Source organism: Alligator mississippiensis, chromosome 9 (genome assembly GCF_030867095.1).
Source record: "Alligator mississippiensis isolate rAllMis1 chromosome 9, rAllMis1, whole genome shotgun sequence".
NCBI lineage: Eukaryota > Metazoa > Chordata > Crocodylia > Alligatoridae > Alligator > Alligator mississippiensis.
Window position 1 is genome coordinate 3973897 of NC_081832.1, and position 20340 is coordinate 3994236.

At 44.2% G+C, this 20340-nt stretch overlaps 1 protein-coding gene across 1 annotated transcript in view; it reads left to right on the forward strand.

Annotated features, from left to right (window-relative positions):
- Window positions 1-8613, forward strand: part of CHRNA4 (cholinergic receptor nicotinic alpha 4 subunit) — a 32878-nt gene extending 24265 nt beyond the window's left edge. Inside the window, exon 6 of the mRNA XM_059713195.1 lies at window positions 6230-8613. Within this exon, the coding sequence (XP_059569178.1) occupies window positions 6230-6355 (126 nt within the window). The 3' untranslated portion in view covers window positions 6356-8613. The remainder of the gene's footprint in view (window positions 1-6229) is intronic.
- The last annotated feature ends 11727 nt before the right edge of the window (window positions 8614-20340 follow it).

Below are 20340 nucleotides of genomic sequence, written 5' to 3' on the forward strand. Positions count from 1 at the left end.
TGCATTTGTTCTGAATCCAGGAGCAGAAGCAGGCGTGATCCATACTGTGAAACAAAGGCAATGGTATAATGTGAACCAAAGCTAACAAGGGAGAAACCCATGGAAAATTCCTGGTATTTCAAAGTTAGCTGTCATCTGAAGTCAGAATGAAGAGTCATGTATTGACATATTTAATGGAGCACAAATCCCCCTTCCCTTCCCACCACAAATTATATATATATGTCACCAGTTACCCTGAACCTATCTACAACTTGAGAGAGAAAGCACTGTTGCTGCTACTTAGTATGTGTGTGTGTGTAGTAATGGAACCAGAGTTTCTCTGGAAGTTCCTGACTTTTATTACTGTTAAGTATTGTTGTCACAGGGGTCATGTTGCTAAATGAAAAGAAAATACCTCATTGAATTCAGTGCTTAATTAGAAAGAAGATGGGGAAATCCAGGAGCAGTCGTGTGTTACAAAAGTAGTGCATTACAAAAAAAAAAAAAATCTGTGTACAAAGGCAGGCACAGGAGTTCACGTCGAGAAATTAGAGAAAATTGGATACTTCCACTATATACTAGAAATGCCATCAGAGGTTGCTTGCAGACTTTGATAAGCAAGACAAGTTGCATAGCTCAGGTGAGCCAGCCAGGAGCCATGCTGCCTTTTCCAGTCCCACATAAGAGTCTGGCAGTACAGTTACTGGTGACTGTATCTGCATCTTGGCTTGGGGGTTGTGTTGTTTCTTCTGTGCAAAGAAAGTTTTGCTGGTAATTAATTTGCAGCCCAGCTCGGTGCTGGTACCTTTGGACTATTTGCATTTTGCTTCTTTTTCCAGAACTGGTGTTTGAAGTGTGCTAGAGGCCAGCATTATGGTGTGATACAAATTGTCCTGTGAATAGTACAATAAGAAATGGTAGGACACAGAGCATCTGCGCTCAGATCTTCTAGCTGGCTGAGAATCCCAGCGCAGCTCGTATTCTTAGCAAAAGATAAGTCAGATTGCACAGTATGGACTTTGAAATGCTCCATCCTATTTTCCCTAACTTCAGATCTTTGCCATTTCTTTTCTCTCCAACTCAATGGATATTCATTTGTTAAAGCTGCATCGTTTCATAGTTGTTAGGGCTGGAAGGGACCTTACAGATCATTGGGTCCAGCTCCCCTGCACTTGGGCAGGAACAGAAAGGGAAGAAATGGGGAAATAAACTGTGACCAGAAACAATCAACACATCCGACACCTTTTTCTATTCCCATTAGCCGTGATTCCAGCAGGGTAATTGAATCCGGACTAAACAGAAGTGCCAGAAGGATCCCCCCTGAAGTCAGTAGCAATGTACACACGCTTCTATAGTCAGCCCCCTTTGGCTGAATCAGGTTTCGGTTGTCTGCAGGCCGATTTCCTTTTCTCAGATGTATTGCTTATGTAGAGTTGTTTGCTAAATCATTGCTTGAAGTAGTTCTTTGCCCTGCAGCTTTTCTTCTCATTCCCTCCCTGTAGCCATCCCACGTCCTAAATCTGAGCTGTTCCAATATGACTCAGAGGTCCCACGGTACTTGTTTCTGTTCCTGGATGGCATGACTTCGCCTCTTAGATTTTCTGCCCAGTTGTAGAGCAGGTAGGAGCTGGATATTTGCTTTCTGCCTTATAGTCTGCAATGGCTGCTTAAAATGCTTGGGCCAGCCTTCCTGCCAGGGAATGCATTTGCTGGATTAATCAGGGAAAGCAAATTCAAAGATGTGTGCAACGTTTGATGCTATTTTAAAATAAAATCATTTGGTACGGGAGGGATGTAGTATCCCCTCCCTCTCCACCAGCCCTCCCTACCACCAGCTTTATATAACAAGGTATAATATATACCTTTGGGACTGCTCTAAACTTTGCCACAGACTATGGCCCCTTAAGGACTGGTCTGCCAGCTTGCAATCCCTGGAGTACATCAGCATCTCACACCAGTCCTTACTCTAGGGTCTGCAAGGACAGAGCATAGGGGTGTTTTAGAGATCCATGTATTTAGAGACTCCAGATGGGGAGATCTGGCTTGTTCACAGCCCCTCATCCTTTCCTTTGGACAGCCTTAGAGGTTGCCTCTTAACAACTTATGAGAACACGGATCAAAACTTCAAATGTCCAATGCTGACATCTGTAGCCCAGCTGCTGGTGACAATCTCTGCAAATTGTGCTCCACACAAATTACTACAAAGAGGGCGATGTGAAGAGGAGTTGAAGCCAGCGGGAAAGACAACCACGCAGTCAAAAATACCTCCCTTTCCCGTTCTTTTTTCCATCTCCTCTCCAGGATTCAACCATCTCCCTTCTGTGCTCTGTCTCTGGTGCTGAATAATATCCACTTAACGATACTTCTTGCAAAATGAGATGGTCATTGTCAAGAAGAGCGAAGTATTCTGCAGATATAGTCAAACTGGAAGGGAAATTTCAGTAGAGCTGTTCAAAACCCTCTTCATGTTTCCTTCCCTGGAACAAGCAAGCACCTAAGCCTGCCGCGCATAAAGAGTTGCAAAAAGCCCTTTTGCCACAAAAGCTGAAATATTTGCTGAATGTGGATTTCCAGTTGTGCACCCGACTGCAAAATTCACAGTCGGTAATATTGGGCTGCAAACATCCTGGAACAGAAATGACATTTCCAAACTTATTTAGCTATGGCAGCCAGCATGAACGCTGAATGTCAAACTGTGACACTCGCACGCCGGCGAACAGCTCAGAATTGCTCTCAGCAGTGGTGAAGAAGGCAGAGGACAGCGTGACCTGCTCTTTTCCAGTTGATAAAGGGGGTGGGGAAAGGTGGAAATCACCGCATAAATTGCCTCATTTAAATGAGAGGGCTCATCCCAAACAATTGCAGGAGATTTCTCACAGATTCCAAGAGTTGTTTTAACTTGATTGTATTTCCATAGAGCCTAGGAACCCCAGTCCCAAATTGCGACCCTACATAATTGGTGGTGTACAAATACAGAACAAAGAGCCTGTCCCTTCCCCAGATTGCTCATGAGATTCAGGATCATGCCCGACCTGCTTGTCTTTGATTTTGAATAGGAAATCTGAGCAAGAAATAAGCATTATATCCTCCTTCCCCCCCACCCAGCTATATCTGAGCACAAGGGCTCAATCCTACCAGGACAATGGCCTCAATGCAACAAATTGTTGATACACATGTTTGACTTAAATCATCCAGAGAGGTGACTAGAACAGCTCCATCGCATAAGCATTTGCTGAATCAAGTATGAATACTTTGGACTTTGCAAGGTTGCTTTATTCCTTGTGATATATCACTTATACCATATTTTGACCCACCCATCTCAAGTGACAAGTAGAAGGGGGTATATTTAGCTGCAAGCAGTCTCACCCAATTCAACTGTAGCACTTAACCTATTACTGCTGCATTAGCTTTCCTTACCTGTCACCAGCATGCCATTTCCTCAATCACCCTTCCTTATGTATCGCCAGTCTATCATTTCAGCAAGTCCTTCCCCTGAAGTGGGTAGACGAGTACAGTCCATCATGTATGTTTGGGAATGCAATGTCTGAGTTGCCATCTGTTAGATGCAATGGATACAGCTCGTTGCAGGGGGTACCCCGTCTGTGTCCGGGTACCACCTCCTCTTGATAGCGCGCCCTTCTCAATGTCAGTGCAGATGCTCAGTTGATAGTGCGCCCTTCTCAATGTCAATTCAGTTCTGCTCTGATGTTATAGCTGGCCTGTATAATATGTGGACTGAGTTCAAAACATTTACTCTCATGCTACTGAAATATTTGTTTTTCCTCTTTGAATTAAATTCAGTCACAGAACTATTACCCTAGGATTTTAATTGCACCACTGAGCTAGTTCATAGAATAGTTGATATTAATTCAAGGTGACTCCTGGAGAATGAAGATACAGAAAATTAGGCACACATTGGTTTAAATAAATTAAGATAAAGCAGGGAAATGATTTCTGCACTTGGCCCTTTAGATTCAGCACAGTTAAATGTCTTTGAAAAGGAAGAGAAGTCCAAGATGACTGTAGAATCAAATTACCAGCTTCCCTTCACAGAATTTATTATCACTTTCCAGGGATCAAGGATATATGAAAGTACAAGCAGGGTGGATACAAGGTAATAGCGTGCGTTACACTATTAGTGCGGAGTCGCTGAAGTTTCATGAACCGCAGTCTTAGGAGCAATGCATGGGGAAAGGGTGTTATTCCTTCATCAGTGCTTGGCAGTTCTTATTTCCTATTTAAAACATTCATCTTTCCATGCAGGGAGCAGGCACAAGACCAGGTGACTTACATAATTATAGCAAGCTATAGGATTAGAAAATAATCAAAGTAATAGAGTGACTGCATTACACCAGAAGCAGATTTGTATGAACTAGTCAATGATCTTTGTCAATGGCACATAGAGTTGAAGATTTACCATTAATTCATAAAAAAAAAAAGATTGCAAGCCAAAATAAGAGCTAAATGCAGAAAACTTGTATGCAATGTATAACCCACTAGCTCTACAAAATACCGCAACATGTTGCGCAGAAGCTAGAATTGCCTTCTGCCAGCAGCAAGTCATAATTTCTCTGCAAACTTGAGTGACTTATCATAAAACAAAACTCTGTTACACGTCCATTAATAATAAAGAAAGGAAAGAGGCAGGTTTGGAAGGGGACTGGATTTTATTCATAGCAGCTGATTTGTTTGACTATATGACAGATCATAATATTTTATTAGCTGATGCCTGGAACATTGTTTATGATGCCACTAAAACCTGCAAAAACCCACTCCATTATTTGAGATGGAAATAGCTTTTTCATTGACACTTGGAGAACTTCCTTTCACTTTGACATGCTTAAGAGCATTTTCAGTAAATCCAGGAAGCCCATAAAAGCAAGCAACTGTATTTAAGGGCTTTTACAAAACTACTCGTTGCCTACCTTGTATTTAGAAATGAGCTCAGCTACTCTCCAAAGAGTAGATGTTTTAAAATGGCATGATGTACAATGGATGCTTATTGATTATTCCCTGTGGTTAAAGTGATAGGTATTTTGCAGCGTGGATTATGAGGTTGTAAAGACTGAAGTTAACCAAAGAGGCATCTCCTGTCTCCTGTGGGGCATCACCAAGATGCCTATGATATAGCTTCCAGGACACGGGGCCCTGGCTAGCACCAGCAGCATGCCCAGCACTGGCTCAACATTGCTCCCATTAAAAAAAAATTTAAATAAGAAATATTATAGTGTCATTTTAACTCTTCAGAGTTTAAGCACAGTGGACAGGGGAGGGTAATGGGAGTTAGGAGTCTCTACCTAATGCTGCTAGCAACTTGCTGCATTTCCTTCAACAAATAACCAACCTCTCTCTACCTCAGTTTCTCCATCTATAAAGGGCAGATAATAGCACTTAATGTGCTTTAGAAAGGCGGGGGGAGATTTATGGATGAAAGCTCCTGCAGGAATATTACATATTACTGTTATTAATTGCTGAACCCTTCAGCTATGCTACGGTCTAATAAATCCCCAGCAAACAACAAGACAAATTGCCACATTTCAACCCGGAGCCCTGGGCAGTGGTTAGTGTATTAACCACCATGCAGTACATTATAGGTAATTGTAATGGGAACATCCATATAAATTAGGACTTCACTGTCTTCTCCTACTGCTTCCTGGGAAAGAAATTAATGGCTGCAGTGCAGGGGTTTTTTGCCCTTGTTTTTTTAAAGCTTTTCCTGTGCATGCAGTTTGTTATTCAAAAAAAAAAAAAAAATGATCATCTGAGATGACTAACTCCAGCTCAGTGGTACAGAAAACCTTTTGGTCTTCCAAGGGGAAAGGTCCTTGGAAAAATCCTCCCGGCACAAAATGCGAGGGGTGCGAAGGGGAGGCAGTGAAATCATTTCTCTTCTTTTCTAGCTCATTTGCACTTCTGACTCAGCAATAGCAGAAAAGTCCCTTCCCCAGATAGACTTGGTTTTAAGTCCATTTCAGCTATTTAAGCAGGGCAGAAAGAAATGCCTTTTCTTCTAGCTTGAACCTCTGCCCAGCTTACACATACCCACGCTCATGGAAAATTGGTTACTGCATGTACCTGATTAGTTATTTGCACAGTGAGTTATTGGATGGGCTTGCTCGGTTGCAAATTCAGCATATCCGCACTGCTACTTCAGCTCCTTTAATAGAAGAAACCCCTGACTTTGCATAATGAGTGCACCGGCCTTTCACCGTAGCTGCCCTAATTGCTCCTCTCATCTCTGCATTTCCAGGTGAAGGAGGACTGGAAGTACGTTGCCATGGTCATTGACAGAATCTTCCTCTGGATGTTCATCATCGTTTGCTTGCTGGGAACTGTCGGTCTCTTCCTTCCACCTTGGCTAGCAGGCATGATCTAAGAATAGCTTTGGCAAGAACAAAGTTTGCCCCATTCGGAGGGTTTTCGGCCACCTGGAAGGAGACGGAGCAGGAGACAGGTCTCCCCGAATAATTTACCGTGTGTCTGCGCATGAATCGTTCCTGAGAGCTCTGGGAACACCTTCTACGGTTCCATCATTTGCCAAGCCATTCTCATCTTCTGCATCTTCTTTCTGGGGGAAACTGTTATTAATGTGTATACATAGCATGGTGGCATTCATTGACGTATATCTAACAAAGGAAGGACATGGGCACGGTTCCTGAAAGCAGTGCAAATGGTGGCATTGTAGACAGACCAGCCAAATTAGTTCCACTTGACTCGAGAGAGGCGCCCATGCATCCTCAAATAGCAAGGTCACCTCTAAACCTGAAGTCATTCAGGATGGTATGTCCTTGTGACGGTCCTTTTATAAATAAAGGGTCAGATTTGGGATTCCTGCCCAGGAGATGCTCTGACAGTCAAGGTGTAGACACAACTGGCCAGGTTGCAAGGCATGCGGGGACTGGGCTGCACCCACCCAACCTTCCCAGAGCCCACGCTGGCGCTCACCCTGTGCGGCTCCCAACAGCTGTTGCAGAAACAGCTGCATTAAATGATAAGGCCTTAGTCTTGACATCTTTACTCATACAAAACTTTGGAAGTGGGAGTTTTACCTGAGTAAGGACCACATACAAATTAAACACGGTCTTCAGGGTTGGTTCCCAGTGCATGGCTATCCATCCAAATTAGCTTTTGGGTTGTGTTCATTTTCTTCAAGGGGCCAAGGGCTTTGGCTATATAGCAAAGAACGATGAGACGCAGCCTGACTGCAATGCATGGCATGAAAGGAGAGATAGAGAGGCAGGTTTAGAAATCTTGCAGTTATACATAAGGGCCCAAACTGTTAAAAGTGGGCACCAGAATTAGATGCCCCAGTTCCCTTTTTGGGACATGCAGCTAGCCATCCAAAGTAGGACCAGCAGGCATCTAGGCAAACTTCTCAGAAGACATTAGTAGCTCCGGATGTCTTCATTTCAGGTGCCCGAGCTGAGACCGATTGTCCGAAAGCACCCACCTTCCGAAAAATCAGCCCCCATCAAAGCAGCTGCCTTTAGAGAGCATTAGTCACTTCTGGAAACCTTGCCTGTGTATAGCTGCAAGTGTCCACCCAGTTCTACTTAGGTGGCAATTGCATTTGCAAATAGTCAGGTGATTATACAGTCTGTATACTAAGATTCCTTTCTACGTGCAATTTGTTTTTATAACCCCCAAGACTTGAGGAAACCTTGCTGGATGTTTAGGGCTCACACCCAACGGGCCTGCAAAAATTCAAATGGAAGTTGAAATTCCAGAAAATACTTCTCCAGAATGTGCTGGCAAGCTCTGCAACTCCAATCCTCAGTGAATTATTGACCTTTAAACACAGTGCTTTTAGGTGAAGAGCAATGAGAGAGGGGTGAGAAGAAGACATATTCTCTGGTGTCTAGCATGTCTGTCAATATTTGAGAAAGCTTGGTTTTTATTTTATTTTTTTTGTCAAGTCTGTCGCAGTTACAGATGCTTCTGAACCCAATCAGTTTTGCAGATGATCAGGGAGCGAGGTTGGCCAGTGCTGTTATCACCCTGTCAGAAGGATCAGGCCCATCTCCCCAAGGCAGTGTTAATGAGACATGATGCTAACTTTCACTGGCCCAGGGTTTTGCCTAATTAGCTTTGTGTTTTGGATGGAAGGAAGGAGCAGCAAAGGGAGGATAATTTGGGACAGCAGAGATGCTTCATAAAGTGGACTCATTACAGATGCATTACACGTGTTAATGCATTATGTTTCCGCTGCGAAGATCTAGGTCCTATGCTTGACTCGCATCCCACTGGAAAAGGCATCGGTGGCCTAATTCTCATCCTCTTACATCCACATGATCAGCACACCAGCATTGGCAGCCCTGCCTCATGAAGGGTTAGATTACTAGCCGGGGATGTTCAGTCTTGCTACTCAAGGGCAGGGTTTCATGTCTCACCACCCCTGCCTGAACTACGCCAGCCCAAGCCCATTGTATCCCTCCCTTGCTTGCGTGAGCACGCAGTCCACACCAATGCTTTCTGTACAGAAGTGGGGAGGTGGACGGGAGGCAGGGAAGCGGTTGGTGCCGGTGATCTCTGTGCAGCGTTCCCGAGGACTCTGAGCCAATCTTTCTGGATAAAAAGAAATACAGCGATGAAACTTCCTGAAACGGCGTGAAATAAAGTCTTTCCAATCCCTTGCTTTTGTTTCTCTCTCTTAACTTCTGTTGGATGGGAGTGGAATAAGAAAATGTCACTGCATTCGCGTGGCAGATTACAGCTGGCATCCAGTTCTTTGCTAGCAAGTCGTCAGAAAAGTCAGTCTGAAAAGGTGGAGAGAGCATTTTTTGCTTTGAAAAATGTCTCCCTCTCTCCAGGCTCCTGAGCACTTAATGGATCATGCTATACCCCAAGATCTAAAGTGACCTAAAAACACATAAAAATATGTCATCCGGCATCTAGTTCCCCTTGGGATTTCTGCTTCACTAAAAGGCTAGGACCTCATTTGAAGTTAGGGTTGCAGTACTGACATTTTCTCCTTGCTCCTACTTTTCTAATTGACTCTATATAGTGTGGTGGGCAAATAGCTGCATTCAGACGGTGCACAGCTCACGCCCTTCCTACAACTTTCAGGTCAGAAAAAAGATGAATCTTTTCTTTTGCAGCTCTCAAAGAAAGAGACAAAGGCAGGATCTAGGAAGAGCCCTTCTTCATATCTTCCACCAGCAAATCGCCCTGTTAATAACTCGCATGCAAGCTGTTCCGTGGGCTGTAAGCTGAAATATTATCCAGGACCTTGCAGTGCCAGTTAACCCACCGGGAATGATCACTTTGCTTCAAGATTGCCCCCAGTGTAAAACTCACTAGAAAATGTCTGAGGTGCCACTTAAACCCCACTCAAAATAGAGTGCAAGTGGGACTTGCATGCTACATAGGACTCCTACAGCCCCTCAGCAAAGGGAGATTTTCACCTGGAAGTGATAGTATTAAAATGCAAGGAAAATGTTCAAAATCTGGTTGCAAAGATGGATTTCTGCCTACGGTTAAGCTTCAAGTACAACGAAAAATAGCGATGCATTGAGACAAAGGGTGTTAACACCAAGACCATCTTTCCCATCTCAGTTGCAGCTTGACTGAAACGGGAAGGCAGTCTTTGATGTTACAGCTGCAGCACCGACCTTCAGCTTTGGTTGAAGGTTGGATGTTTCCTCTAGAAATTCATATGAAAGTCAGCTTGCAGGTATGCTCCTCGGCATTAGGAGTGCTGCTTGCCTCCCAACATCGAGTAGACTGATACAGGAGGATCCTGGTAGCCTCCCATTAATCCTAATGTGACCATAAGAGGATGGAAAACCAACATAGAGGCATCACAGACAAGAGCATTAGGGGCCAAACATCAAGTCTCACCTGTATCTGAACCTCCAACTTTGCCCCTACAACGCCAAGCTGCCAAGTCAACGGCAGGTACCATTTGAAGTCATTTGAATGTCTACATTTCTCATTGCAGCTGCAAATCAGGGCCCAGGTATTCTTGGGTCCAGATCAAATCCTTAATTGCATTCCTCTAAAGTTGCCTTTGCCTCCCACCAGCTGCACTGGGACTCCGGAGAGCTGTAGTCCCAAGCCTGACCGTACCGTGCTTATTTTTCAGCTCTATGTACAGGCAGAAAAACCATTGCCAAAATTATTAAAAAGCTGAATCCCAAAGCCCTCTCTTCAGTTCCACTCCATTTATTGCCTCACTGAAGTCAGCCATCTGGTTTGCATATCAAACTTGTAGCAGCTCATTCTCCCATGCATGGCCTGGTAAGATTTGATTGTCACAACAAAATTAAAAGAGACCTCTGACCCAGCCAGCACACCAGGAAGACAATTAATTTTCCACGTGGTAGGAAGGAGCTTAAACTGTACAGGTAAAAATGATCTTATGAACTCTACGGACTGACAGTGAGGCTAGAAATGAACATTCCTTGCCTTAGGACCATCGTTATTAAGAATAACATGGAGTGAGTGACTCTTTCATCTTGAAGATGGTCTTCACCATTCAAACATCTCAGTGCATCTTACCGCGCTGTTAAGATTTGGTAAATAAATACGCTACTTAGCACCAGATCCCGAACTGCCAGGGCAGGGGGAAGAGTATCCCCCAACTCAACTGGTTATGGCCAGCATGCTTAACAAGACACCGCATCATTTATTTCCCATTTCTTAGCTTTGGGGGGCTCAGTGTAGCTCCTCTTGATGCCAACTGGAGTTTGCCCATGTACTTCAACATGCTCGGCTCCAAGGCAGGCGGTGACGGGATGGACTGGCAGGTGCCAGGCATTGCATTTTGGAGGCACCGCTTCTTCCTGCAATGCTCTTGCCGGCTGGGTGTTTGCAGCAGGCAGGCAGACCTCGGGAAGGGTGTCGCAGAGGCTCGACTCTATTAGAGAGTTATTTTTTCATTCAGCTTGCTTAAAAAGAATTAGAAAAAAAAAAAACCTCATTCAGCTAATCTCATCAGAAAACCCGGTGCTGTGCAATCTGGCTTGGCAGAGCAGCTGCTGTTTTTCATAACTCTGGGACTGGAGCTTTAAACTCTCCTTAGGCTTCCTAGATAAATAATAAATATACCGGCTTCAAAGGGGCCAGATTGGTGCAGACAGCACGCTCCCCAATGACTTACAGCTGTTCTCTTGTAGGCCCCAGGCAGCTTTCTCCTCCTCGCAGCGTATTTGCTGTTTGGAAATGGAAAGAAAGGGGATGTGTGAATTAAGCCGGGTTGGGGTACGGGAACCCTGCGGGACAGGGATCTACCCTTTCTAGTGCTGCTATAACACTGACACCCATTTGGGAAAGTCTCTCTGTGCTTAGGTTTCTCCAGCCCATCTTCCCTGACTCCATGGGGAAGCTCATCCAGCCTGACGGCTCCTTCTCCCTAAGCAAGATGCTTCTAAGATCAAATCGAGTAATGCAAACTGGTTCAGCAGTGCCATTACCACTCAGTTTGTGGGACGACAGGTCTCTCCTTTACCTGGACCAACACCAGCCCCTCTTCTTTGAACCATGCTCCCTTCATTTTCGGAGAAATGCAGCAAGCAGGACCCCATGGGGAGCTGATGCCAACCTCTTTGGGGGGCATTTTTGGTCCTTTTTTCCCTTAAAGACAGGCGCATTTAGCAAACTCCCTCATTGTCCGGCCTCACTGAGGCTAAACAATATTCGCTCAGCATAGGGACTTGCACAGGCTGATCGATCAAGGCAGCAAGGGCTGTGCCAGGAGAAGAGAAGTAGTCCTGGGACCTGAGGGTAAATATGTCCCACATCTAGAATAGACATGTCCCCACATCTCTCCTATGTTTCATTCGCCATTATTTTGCAACAGCAAAGCACAAACCAGGATAGCTTTTGCCCTCTGCCTTTGCCGGAGAACTCCTGTGTGTACGGGGATATAAAACAGTTACTGTAGCATGCAAAAGAAGGATACAGTCTAAAAATACAGGCCTCTCCAGGGACCTGGCAAGATTGCCTGAGTGAAACATCAACGTGGCAGCCAGAGAGCTGCCGGCTCTACCCAGCAGTCAAGCCCCGTAGCCTCCCAGCTTCAGTCAAGCTTGCACGGTCTCCATCTGCAGCCTTCGACCGCGAGGTGTATTAACAAGTAGCACCGCTGAGAAGTGCATGAAACTGGGAACAGGATGGGTGCTGTTGTGGAAATATTTTATGAAATCCTACTGAAGGAATAGAATGGCCTATTCTCATTTAGGATAGCCCATGACTGTGATGCTATGCCCGATTAGGACTTTTCCCATAAAAGCTTCGATGGGCCAAGAAGTCGTGTGCTTAACCCCTCACCTGTCGTCAGTTGGACACGTGCACACATTGTGCGCAAGTAACTGCTTGCAAGTTCAGTATTGGGCACATAACACTCGTGGCGCACGGCTCCCTGATTGCTGCGCTGTGGGGTCCCATGCATGCTTTTCAGCAGTGGCTTTTGTTGCCTGTTCAAAAGGGAATGTATAAAAATCAGAAATCAGGCTGCAATTCTTAGGTGTTTCCCAGCTGTAAATCTTTAACCCTATGTCCAGTGGTGATTTTAAAAGTTAAGAGTTAATGAAACCCCTAAGAGGCTATTCCACCCACCCACCCTGGGTCCATAAACCCTTGTAAGCAATGCAATGCTCTCTCTCCTAATAATTTCCCTGCTCTAACCAGACTTCAGCGTCTTTACTGCTGGCAGCCTCTGAGAAAACACATACATACAACCTTTCATATGAGTGCAATCCCAGTCACAGCAATGAAACACAACAGAAACACTGAAGGAATGCATGAGATTTTAATGCATCTGTGGCTCGATATAGAACTCTTTAGTGAATTATGGATAGATTCCTGCCTATTATGTATTATAATTAATTCACATGCTATTATTTCTTAATATTAATTTGTATTGCACAGCTCATGGACCACGACTTGTTTGTGCAAGGCGTTGTGTGTTATATCCCAATTTGCTAATCAAAAATGCTAACAAGATTTGGTAAAATAAACCCCAGCTATTTGGATAGCCTTGCAGCAATAATGATACAGATGAAACAAACTGCTAATAATATTTTCTCAACTGAAATGCTTTAATCAAACACAAGTTATTGGATTCAAGACAGGAATTACTGAGTGAAAACCTATGCTCTGGGTTATAAATATAGTTACTTTAAATGATCTTCTCATCCTCTTCTGGCCTTAAAATCTCTAATTCTATAAATGATCTCCTTGTTCATGGATTCAGCCATGTGCTTCTGACAGGATCATGAATGTGGACTATTCATGGAGTGGATTTTTTATAACAACATATTGGTCCTTATAGGTACGATGGGGAGGGGGGTTGAATCACTTGTCCATACTGTCCCTGTTTCATGAGGAAGTAAACGACCCTTAAGTCTTCATTTTAGGGATGTTAATTCACTCCTGTCCACTGTCAATGAGTTTCCTTTAAAACAGCAAAGGAAAACAAGCACCTGAGCATCCTCAAGGTCTGGTGCACCGGTGCATGCACGTGGCTGCAGCTTTGTATGAAGTGTGCGATGCTGAGAGCAGCACAGGGAGGCTGCGCGCTTGCAACAGAGATGCTCTGTTTGCATCCCAGTCTGGTGGGGCTCATGCAAACCCCCCAACCCAAATTCTAGCAAATAGCTGTTCATTTTCCAAGTGTATTGGTAAAATATCCAGGAATGCACCAGAACAGACAAATGTCCAAAAGCAGGTGGCTTGAACTGAGCATGCACTTTCACCTGAGCATGGGGATGTGCGAGAAGTGCAGCAGATCACTGCTTCCCGGGAAGGAAGAAACAAGCAAACCCCGTGATCATGCTGGAGCCATGCCAGCAGGGCTGGGGGGGCTGGAAGACTAAGTGTGCATGTCATTAGATCTAAGATGTCCCTATGTATCAGAGGAGAGGACCTCAGGTATCAGAGAGAAACCAACTCTTACCCAGGGGCTGCAGGGGGGGGAGAAAAGGGGGATCATTATAGTGTTAACTATTCCCTTCTTTCATCTTTCACCCTTTGATTTAGTCAGAACAGGGCTCATCCTAATTACAGCAGTCGTTAAGGTCCTTGCTTTGCTACCGTGCAGCAGCTTCGGTCTGGTCTGTTCAGCCTGCAAGACCGGGGCATAGTCCCTGATCATGGAGCCTTTTCTGAACAAAACAATGTAGAAGAGGATCGCTACACAAAGATGCCCTTACTCACCAGGCCTAGCCCCCCTCAGCTCTCCTAGCCTAGTGTTTGGTCCCATGCTCTTCCAACAGGGTGAGTTGCCAGGCTTATCCCAGACCACCTGCCTGAAATCCCGATGCCTCCAGAGCCCCTGCTACAAAAACTGGAATATGAAGTGAGCAGCTGGAACATAAAACTGCAATTAAGCTCACTCACAGAAGTGCCCTGGAGCACAGGAACGCTCTCCCCCACACCCCTCTGCCCACACACATTTGCACACACCAGTACATCCAACACCATGTCGGTAAGTGTGCTCGGGACATTATAATGTCCCCAAAGACTCAGCAACACTTTGGGATTGAGGGGCTGGCAAAGCAAAATGTAGAAAGAAAGAGCTGAAAGCTGTGGCAAACATGTTGACTTGTATTTTGGCAGTCACTCTGAATGCACCCCAGGGAGCGGGTAATGTAGATCCCTGACCTCCCCTTAGCGTAAGGCTTTTCTAATAATAAAGGCAACACCATTTCTCTTTATAGGGCATCATTATTTTAGGACTAGCCACCTCTCTGCTGGGACTCAAGACCCCAGCAAGCTCTGCAGGACATGCCTGGGGAATGGGTTTCACTCGCTGCCATCTCTCAGCTTAGCTATAGGCATTGCCTGCTTCACAACATGCTTTGAAGAGGACAAACTCAACCCTAGGCATCATAGATTCATAGATAGGGGCATCCTTGCCCCCAACCCTTCCAATTCAGATCTATTGCTGGCTTATGCTGACATGCGTGTCCTGATTATTACACCCATGAGAGGCAGCTCAGGGGACCTATAATGCCAGCCCCTGGATTTCTTGGGGAGCACTGTGTCAGTACCCCATGCAACTGGCTAAGGTTTGCTGGCTTCATCAACCGTTGTAAAACATTAAAGAACCTTCCCCAAGAGTTTTCCTGGATTCAAATGAGGACATCAACTAGAATTTAACTGTAGAAAAATGAATTCTTCTGTTATTCTACCCCCCCTCCACTGCCTAGTGATGGATGAGATGAAATTTGAGGAGAGCAGTTTAGCATATGAAAGGCTCGAGAGAGATGAATATAGCCAGTGTATTAATATTTTTAATACTCCCCGCTCAGAACTGATCCAGATGACTCAACTGGCCAAATTAGCTTTAAAAAATAAAGCAAGGAATCTTTGATGATAACCAAGGGGTAATACCAAACACTAGCTTCAGCCTCAACCAAGGGGGAATAACCAACGTGTTGTGTGCATCCAAGCCTATTCTGCTCAGAAGAAGCAGTGACCCATCCCACAGTAACTCCTCTGTATTGAACCAAAGTGCCAACATTTTCTACTTGCACTGTGCAAGGTCAATCATGCTATTAGGATTGAAAAGGAGCTGAGGATCAGTCACATGTGCCTGATGCTCATCCATATTTTGCATTGGTGCATCTTCATTGACTTTTCTGGAGGCTCTTAGTTTACACCAACATGAACTAAAGGGAAATTAGGGCCTGGAGAGGTAGTCTAGCTGTGACCCCCTTAAATTGCATGCCCTAATTGGTATGCTATCTCCCCCCTAGGCACTGCACTGCATCTTGGTGCTTCAGTCTTGCCCAGTTTGTCTCATATCCTCTCTCCCCAGCCATGGGGCTTCTCCCTGATAGTAATAGCATCGTCTGCAGCTGCATGCTAATATAAAACAATGTAAGAAGGCAGAGTCTTTCTGGCATTACCCCAGTGTTGCCAGTGGAATAACATCAGACCTAGATCCTGCTTAATGTTGGAATTCCAGGAAAAAAGGGATTTAGGAGATCAACTAATCTATCCTTCCAGCTGTAGGAATCAGTCCCTCCAAGAACATCTCATTTTCTAATGCTCTAATCCATGGAGCTCCTATTGCTTTCCCTGCCACATAATCCTGCTCCACAGGAGTATAAAATAAGTCACCTTGACTCCAAACCTTATCTATCTACCAAAAAGTATATATATAGTAAGGTAACAGCAGAACACTAAGCAAAAAAAAATCTTAAGAACCAGGTCCACCTCCTTTTACAATTACCCATCCCCTATAGAGTCTCCTGCACTGAAATACTGCCCTTTTATAGGACCTTGTTTTGCCTCCCAGCATGCCTTCCTGAGTCTGACCCTTTAAATGGGAGTGCATCAACCAGCAGGGACCCTAAAGCAACCAGTTTCAAGCTGAGTGTTGTTAACTGTTGTTTTTGCTTCTAGCTGGTGAGTATTTTAGCCCTTGTATTTCTTATTCCAAGTCCTTGATCCTGAAGGGGTGGTAAATACTCACCTTCCTCGGGACTTTAGCAACCTAAACTTCTTTAGCAACTTTAGTAATCACTCCTTCCCAGTCATGGTGTATGCAGGGGAAAGCACCCAGACCTTTGACCCTTATATCTAGGCATGAGTGTGGAGGCTGCCTAGCTCTTCCCTCCCCATTTAGGCCACTGAGACCAAATCCACAGGCCAGACTAAGACCTGATGTCTAGTGCCTCCATGGCTGTAGTTGTATGAGCATCCAGGAGCTGAACCCAAATCTCTTATGGGGCAGACAAAATCTACTGCCGAACCACAGGAGACTCCACTTCTATTATAACCTTTGCTCTAATGAGCTTGTGAAGCAGGTGTGTGTTTATTTTGTGGGCTGTGGCAATTACCAGATTGTTTTTACCTGTAGTTTAATGGGGACCCTCTTTACACAGCCTCCTGTATGGTCATTGAGAGGCCTGGGGAGGCAACTATAAAAAAACATAGTGCTAATCAGTGTATATAGCAGGCTGGGGGGAGGTGTGAACAAAACAACCCAAACCATCTCATGCAGAAACAAAAAAGCCTTATAAAAATATTCCCAAATAGACTTTCAGTCCTACAGCCCTATGCATCCCTGAAAAACAGACCCCTGTTCTACAACAAATCCCACGTGCACTTTCAGCAGCTGGAGAAAGATCTCAGAGAACGAATACAAAACCCCCTCTATGGTTCAAAATACATCTATGAAACGCCTGACCTCAGGGGAACAAAACTTCCTCCATCTCTTGTGTAGATGGAAAGATAAGGGCCAGTAAAACAGGCTGAATGCTAGGATACCAGTGTTTCGGGGGCGTCTGGTTGTAGCTCTGTTGGTCTAAGGACACGGGCAGGCGTGATTGGGTAGATGTGATCTTTTATTAGACCAACTAAATAGTTGGGAAAATTGTTCTTTGCAAACTTTTGGGCACAAACACCTTTTTTCAGGCATCGGGAGAGTCTGCTGGTGTTTGTGTTCTCCTGGAACTGCAAATTCTCCAGATGCCTGAAGAAGGGCATTTGTACCCAAAAGCTTGCAAAGAACAATGTTTCCAACTATTTAGTTGGTCTAATAAAAGAGATCACATTTACCCAACAAACCTTGTCTGCCTAGGAGACCAGTGGAGACTCTGAAAGAAAAAACAACAAAAAAAAAAGACTACCAGCTATTCTTGGTGTTAATGAAGGAATGATGAAAACTTTCCGTGTCAAAAGACACCTTTCTACGTTCTCCAATCTATTCTCTACAGACTAAGGAAAAATAAGCAGCCTCTCAGTCCTGTCCAATCTTCTACTTGCCTGAGCAATGCTTATTTACATGATTTAAGCTTTTCAGGCTGCAACTCCCATTGGAAAATAGGTGAATGATTTTTTTTTTTCCCCCTTTTAATATTGCACTTGTAATACACAGCACTATTTTTAACTGCAGTTTACATTTAAAAGTGATAAATGAAGCCAGAAAAGTACGAGTCGTATTAAAGACAGGTACAACAGAGAAAATGATAAGTTGTGCTCATCATCAGGGGAATAAGAGATTGAATATTCATGAGTAAATGGCATCATTATTCATTAACATCTAAAAAAACTACCAGTGAAATACATTTTGGCCCTGATTCTTTTTTGAAAGCTTTCTCCTTTTCCAGCCTCTGGTTTTTCTCTGCTTAAATTCCCTCCATGTTATATTGACAGTGCTGGTTTGAAAGCCTTCTCCTTAGTCCCCCCCCAAACCTGGAACAGCATTAGCCATAGCACTGATTTTTCTAATCTCCTTGGAAAACCTGTCTCTCTTGCCCATCATTAAATGCTGTGTCCTGTCCTACTCGTTACAAGTTGGGTACCTGCATGAATTGCCTCTGGAAAAGGAAAAAAAATGGTCTATGACATGAAGCAGCACTTTCCCATAGATAGTTTGTGTGTAATAATGCAATGCAGTCCTTGTGAAATGCTGTGTTTCTATAGCTACAGAAATGCAGTAATTTGTCACTTAATCGTGTGTATAATTTAGGACCTGATTGTGACATTCACAGTGTGCAGTAACTGGCTCACCACTGATTTAATTGACTGGTAGACTGAAGTCCTTTTCTCTGGCAAGCGTATTGCAGATGGCTCTTAACAAACGGACGTTCTGCTCATTAACACGAAAATAAAAATAAACTCCCTTTCACTTCTTGAATGAGTCTGGTCTTGTACTACAAACACAGGATGTAGACAAGCATTTCCTTCGAAGTGTGATACAACCAGCGTATGCTTGCTAACTGCAAGAGATGGATGATTTTTTTTTTTTTTTTTTTGTCGTAGTGGTATTCATGGAAACCACCATCATTTTAGAGAGAACTGTTAATTTATCCCCTTTTCACACCCAAATGCATGTGGAAGGACCTCTTAGTATTTGTATTCAGCTGCCACTTCTAATGAATGGCTGAATTTCTGCGGCTGGTGGACAGGACATCCCTGGCGTGGTGCTCCCATCTGTGCGTGAGTCATCTGTTTGGAGTCGGATGCTCCTACTCCCAGCTGCAGTTGTTTGAATAGCACCCAGTTCTTCTCCAGTCTTATCACTTGCAGGTTTTCAATCTGCCACTTTCCCCAATTCTCATTCTGAACATGTCATGCCCAACAGGAAACCAGCCAGCCTGGGGACAGAGCTGGAGGACTTCCTTCCTTCCTTCAGGAATGAATGCATCTTCCCTCCTCATACTTGGGAATGTTCACTGTGTCTTTATGTAGGATGACTTTCCACTGTTTGCTGCACTGAGTCCCATCATCTTGATTTGTTCAGGGTAACTATAATTCCCAAAGGTTACCTTTTTTACCAAAGCTGTTCACGTCTCACCTGTAACATATGCGCGCTGTACAGATAATATTCCCCAAGAGCCGTATGTTGGAGCTCAAATGCATCCGTTCCATGTTTGGCTTCCCCTGCAATATTCCATGTGGGACCAGATGTTTAAAACAGGATCCCTGGTGTGTCTCCAATGACCAGACAAAACTAATGCTACTCGGGTCTAGCCACTCATTAGATCCCAAATCAGGGAACCACGAGCCAGGTTCATAAATGATATTAATGATGCTCTCGAGAGATGGCTTTAAAAAGAAATGCATCAAATAATTTGCTCTTGCAAAACTGCAAGTATGAAGAGGGAATCTGGTTTGTGTCTCCCGTAGAAACTCGTGCCCTTATCCGCCCAGCGGCGTGTTCTGCTCACGAAGTGACTTGCTTTCCTCAGCCCACAAGGTTTTTATGGGCACAATTTGGATTTGTTTCTAAAAGTGCAAAGAAAGTCCTTCCCTTTCCCAGGGCACAGCCCTCCTCTGAAGTGTTTTGTTTCTCTAGAAGTTTAATATACAACAGAGAAACAAAGACGCATTCGGCGCACAAGTTCATGTAGGGCCTGGAGATTTATTTGGAGACTGTTTCTGCTTTTCAAGGAAGGGGAAAAGAAAGAACAAAAGCTCCTTGACCTTTCCAAATCAAAGCATTCTCAGAGCGTAACAACTTGTATGCAAGTATGTCTAGCCCATTAAGTGCATCTTGTTTTAAGCATCACCTCCATGATTTGTATTTCTGTTCCTCTTCTCTCTCCTTTTTCTTCTGCCTGGGGATCTTGCCCTGATGACACTTGGTTTAAATTGTAAAGATTACCATTTGCAGAAGTGCCACTTAAAGCAAAATTGGCAAGCTTTTAAGGAACTAGAAAAGGTGACCTCTACAGAAGAATTATTTCTCTCCGCTTTTCTATATTGACGGTAGAGAAGGCAGATCATACTTCAAATAGTCACCCTAGGGAATGGGTTCTGGAGAACCCTAGAGAATTAGTAGTGTTGAAGTGAATGGAGTCCAATTAAAATTATTCTAAATATTTATAGGATGTACTGATCACGTTTCTGTGTTTTGTGAATTGTCCTGTACCTGGCTTATGGCTGTCTATACAAATCTGTGAT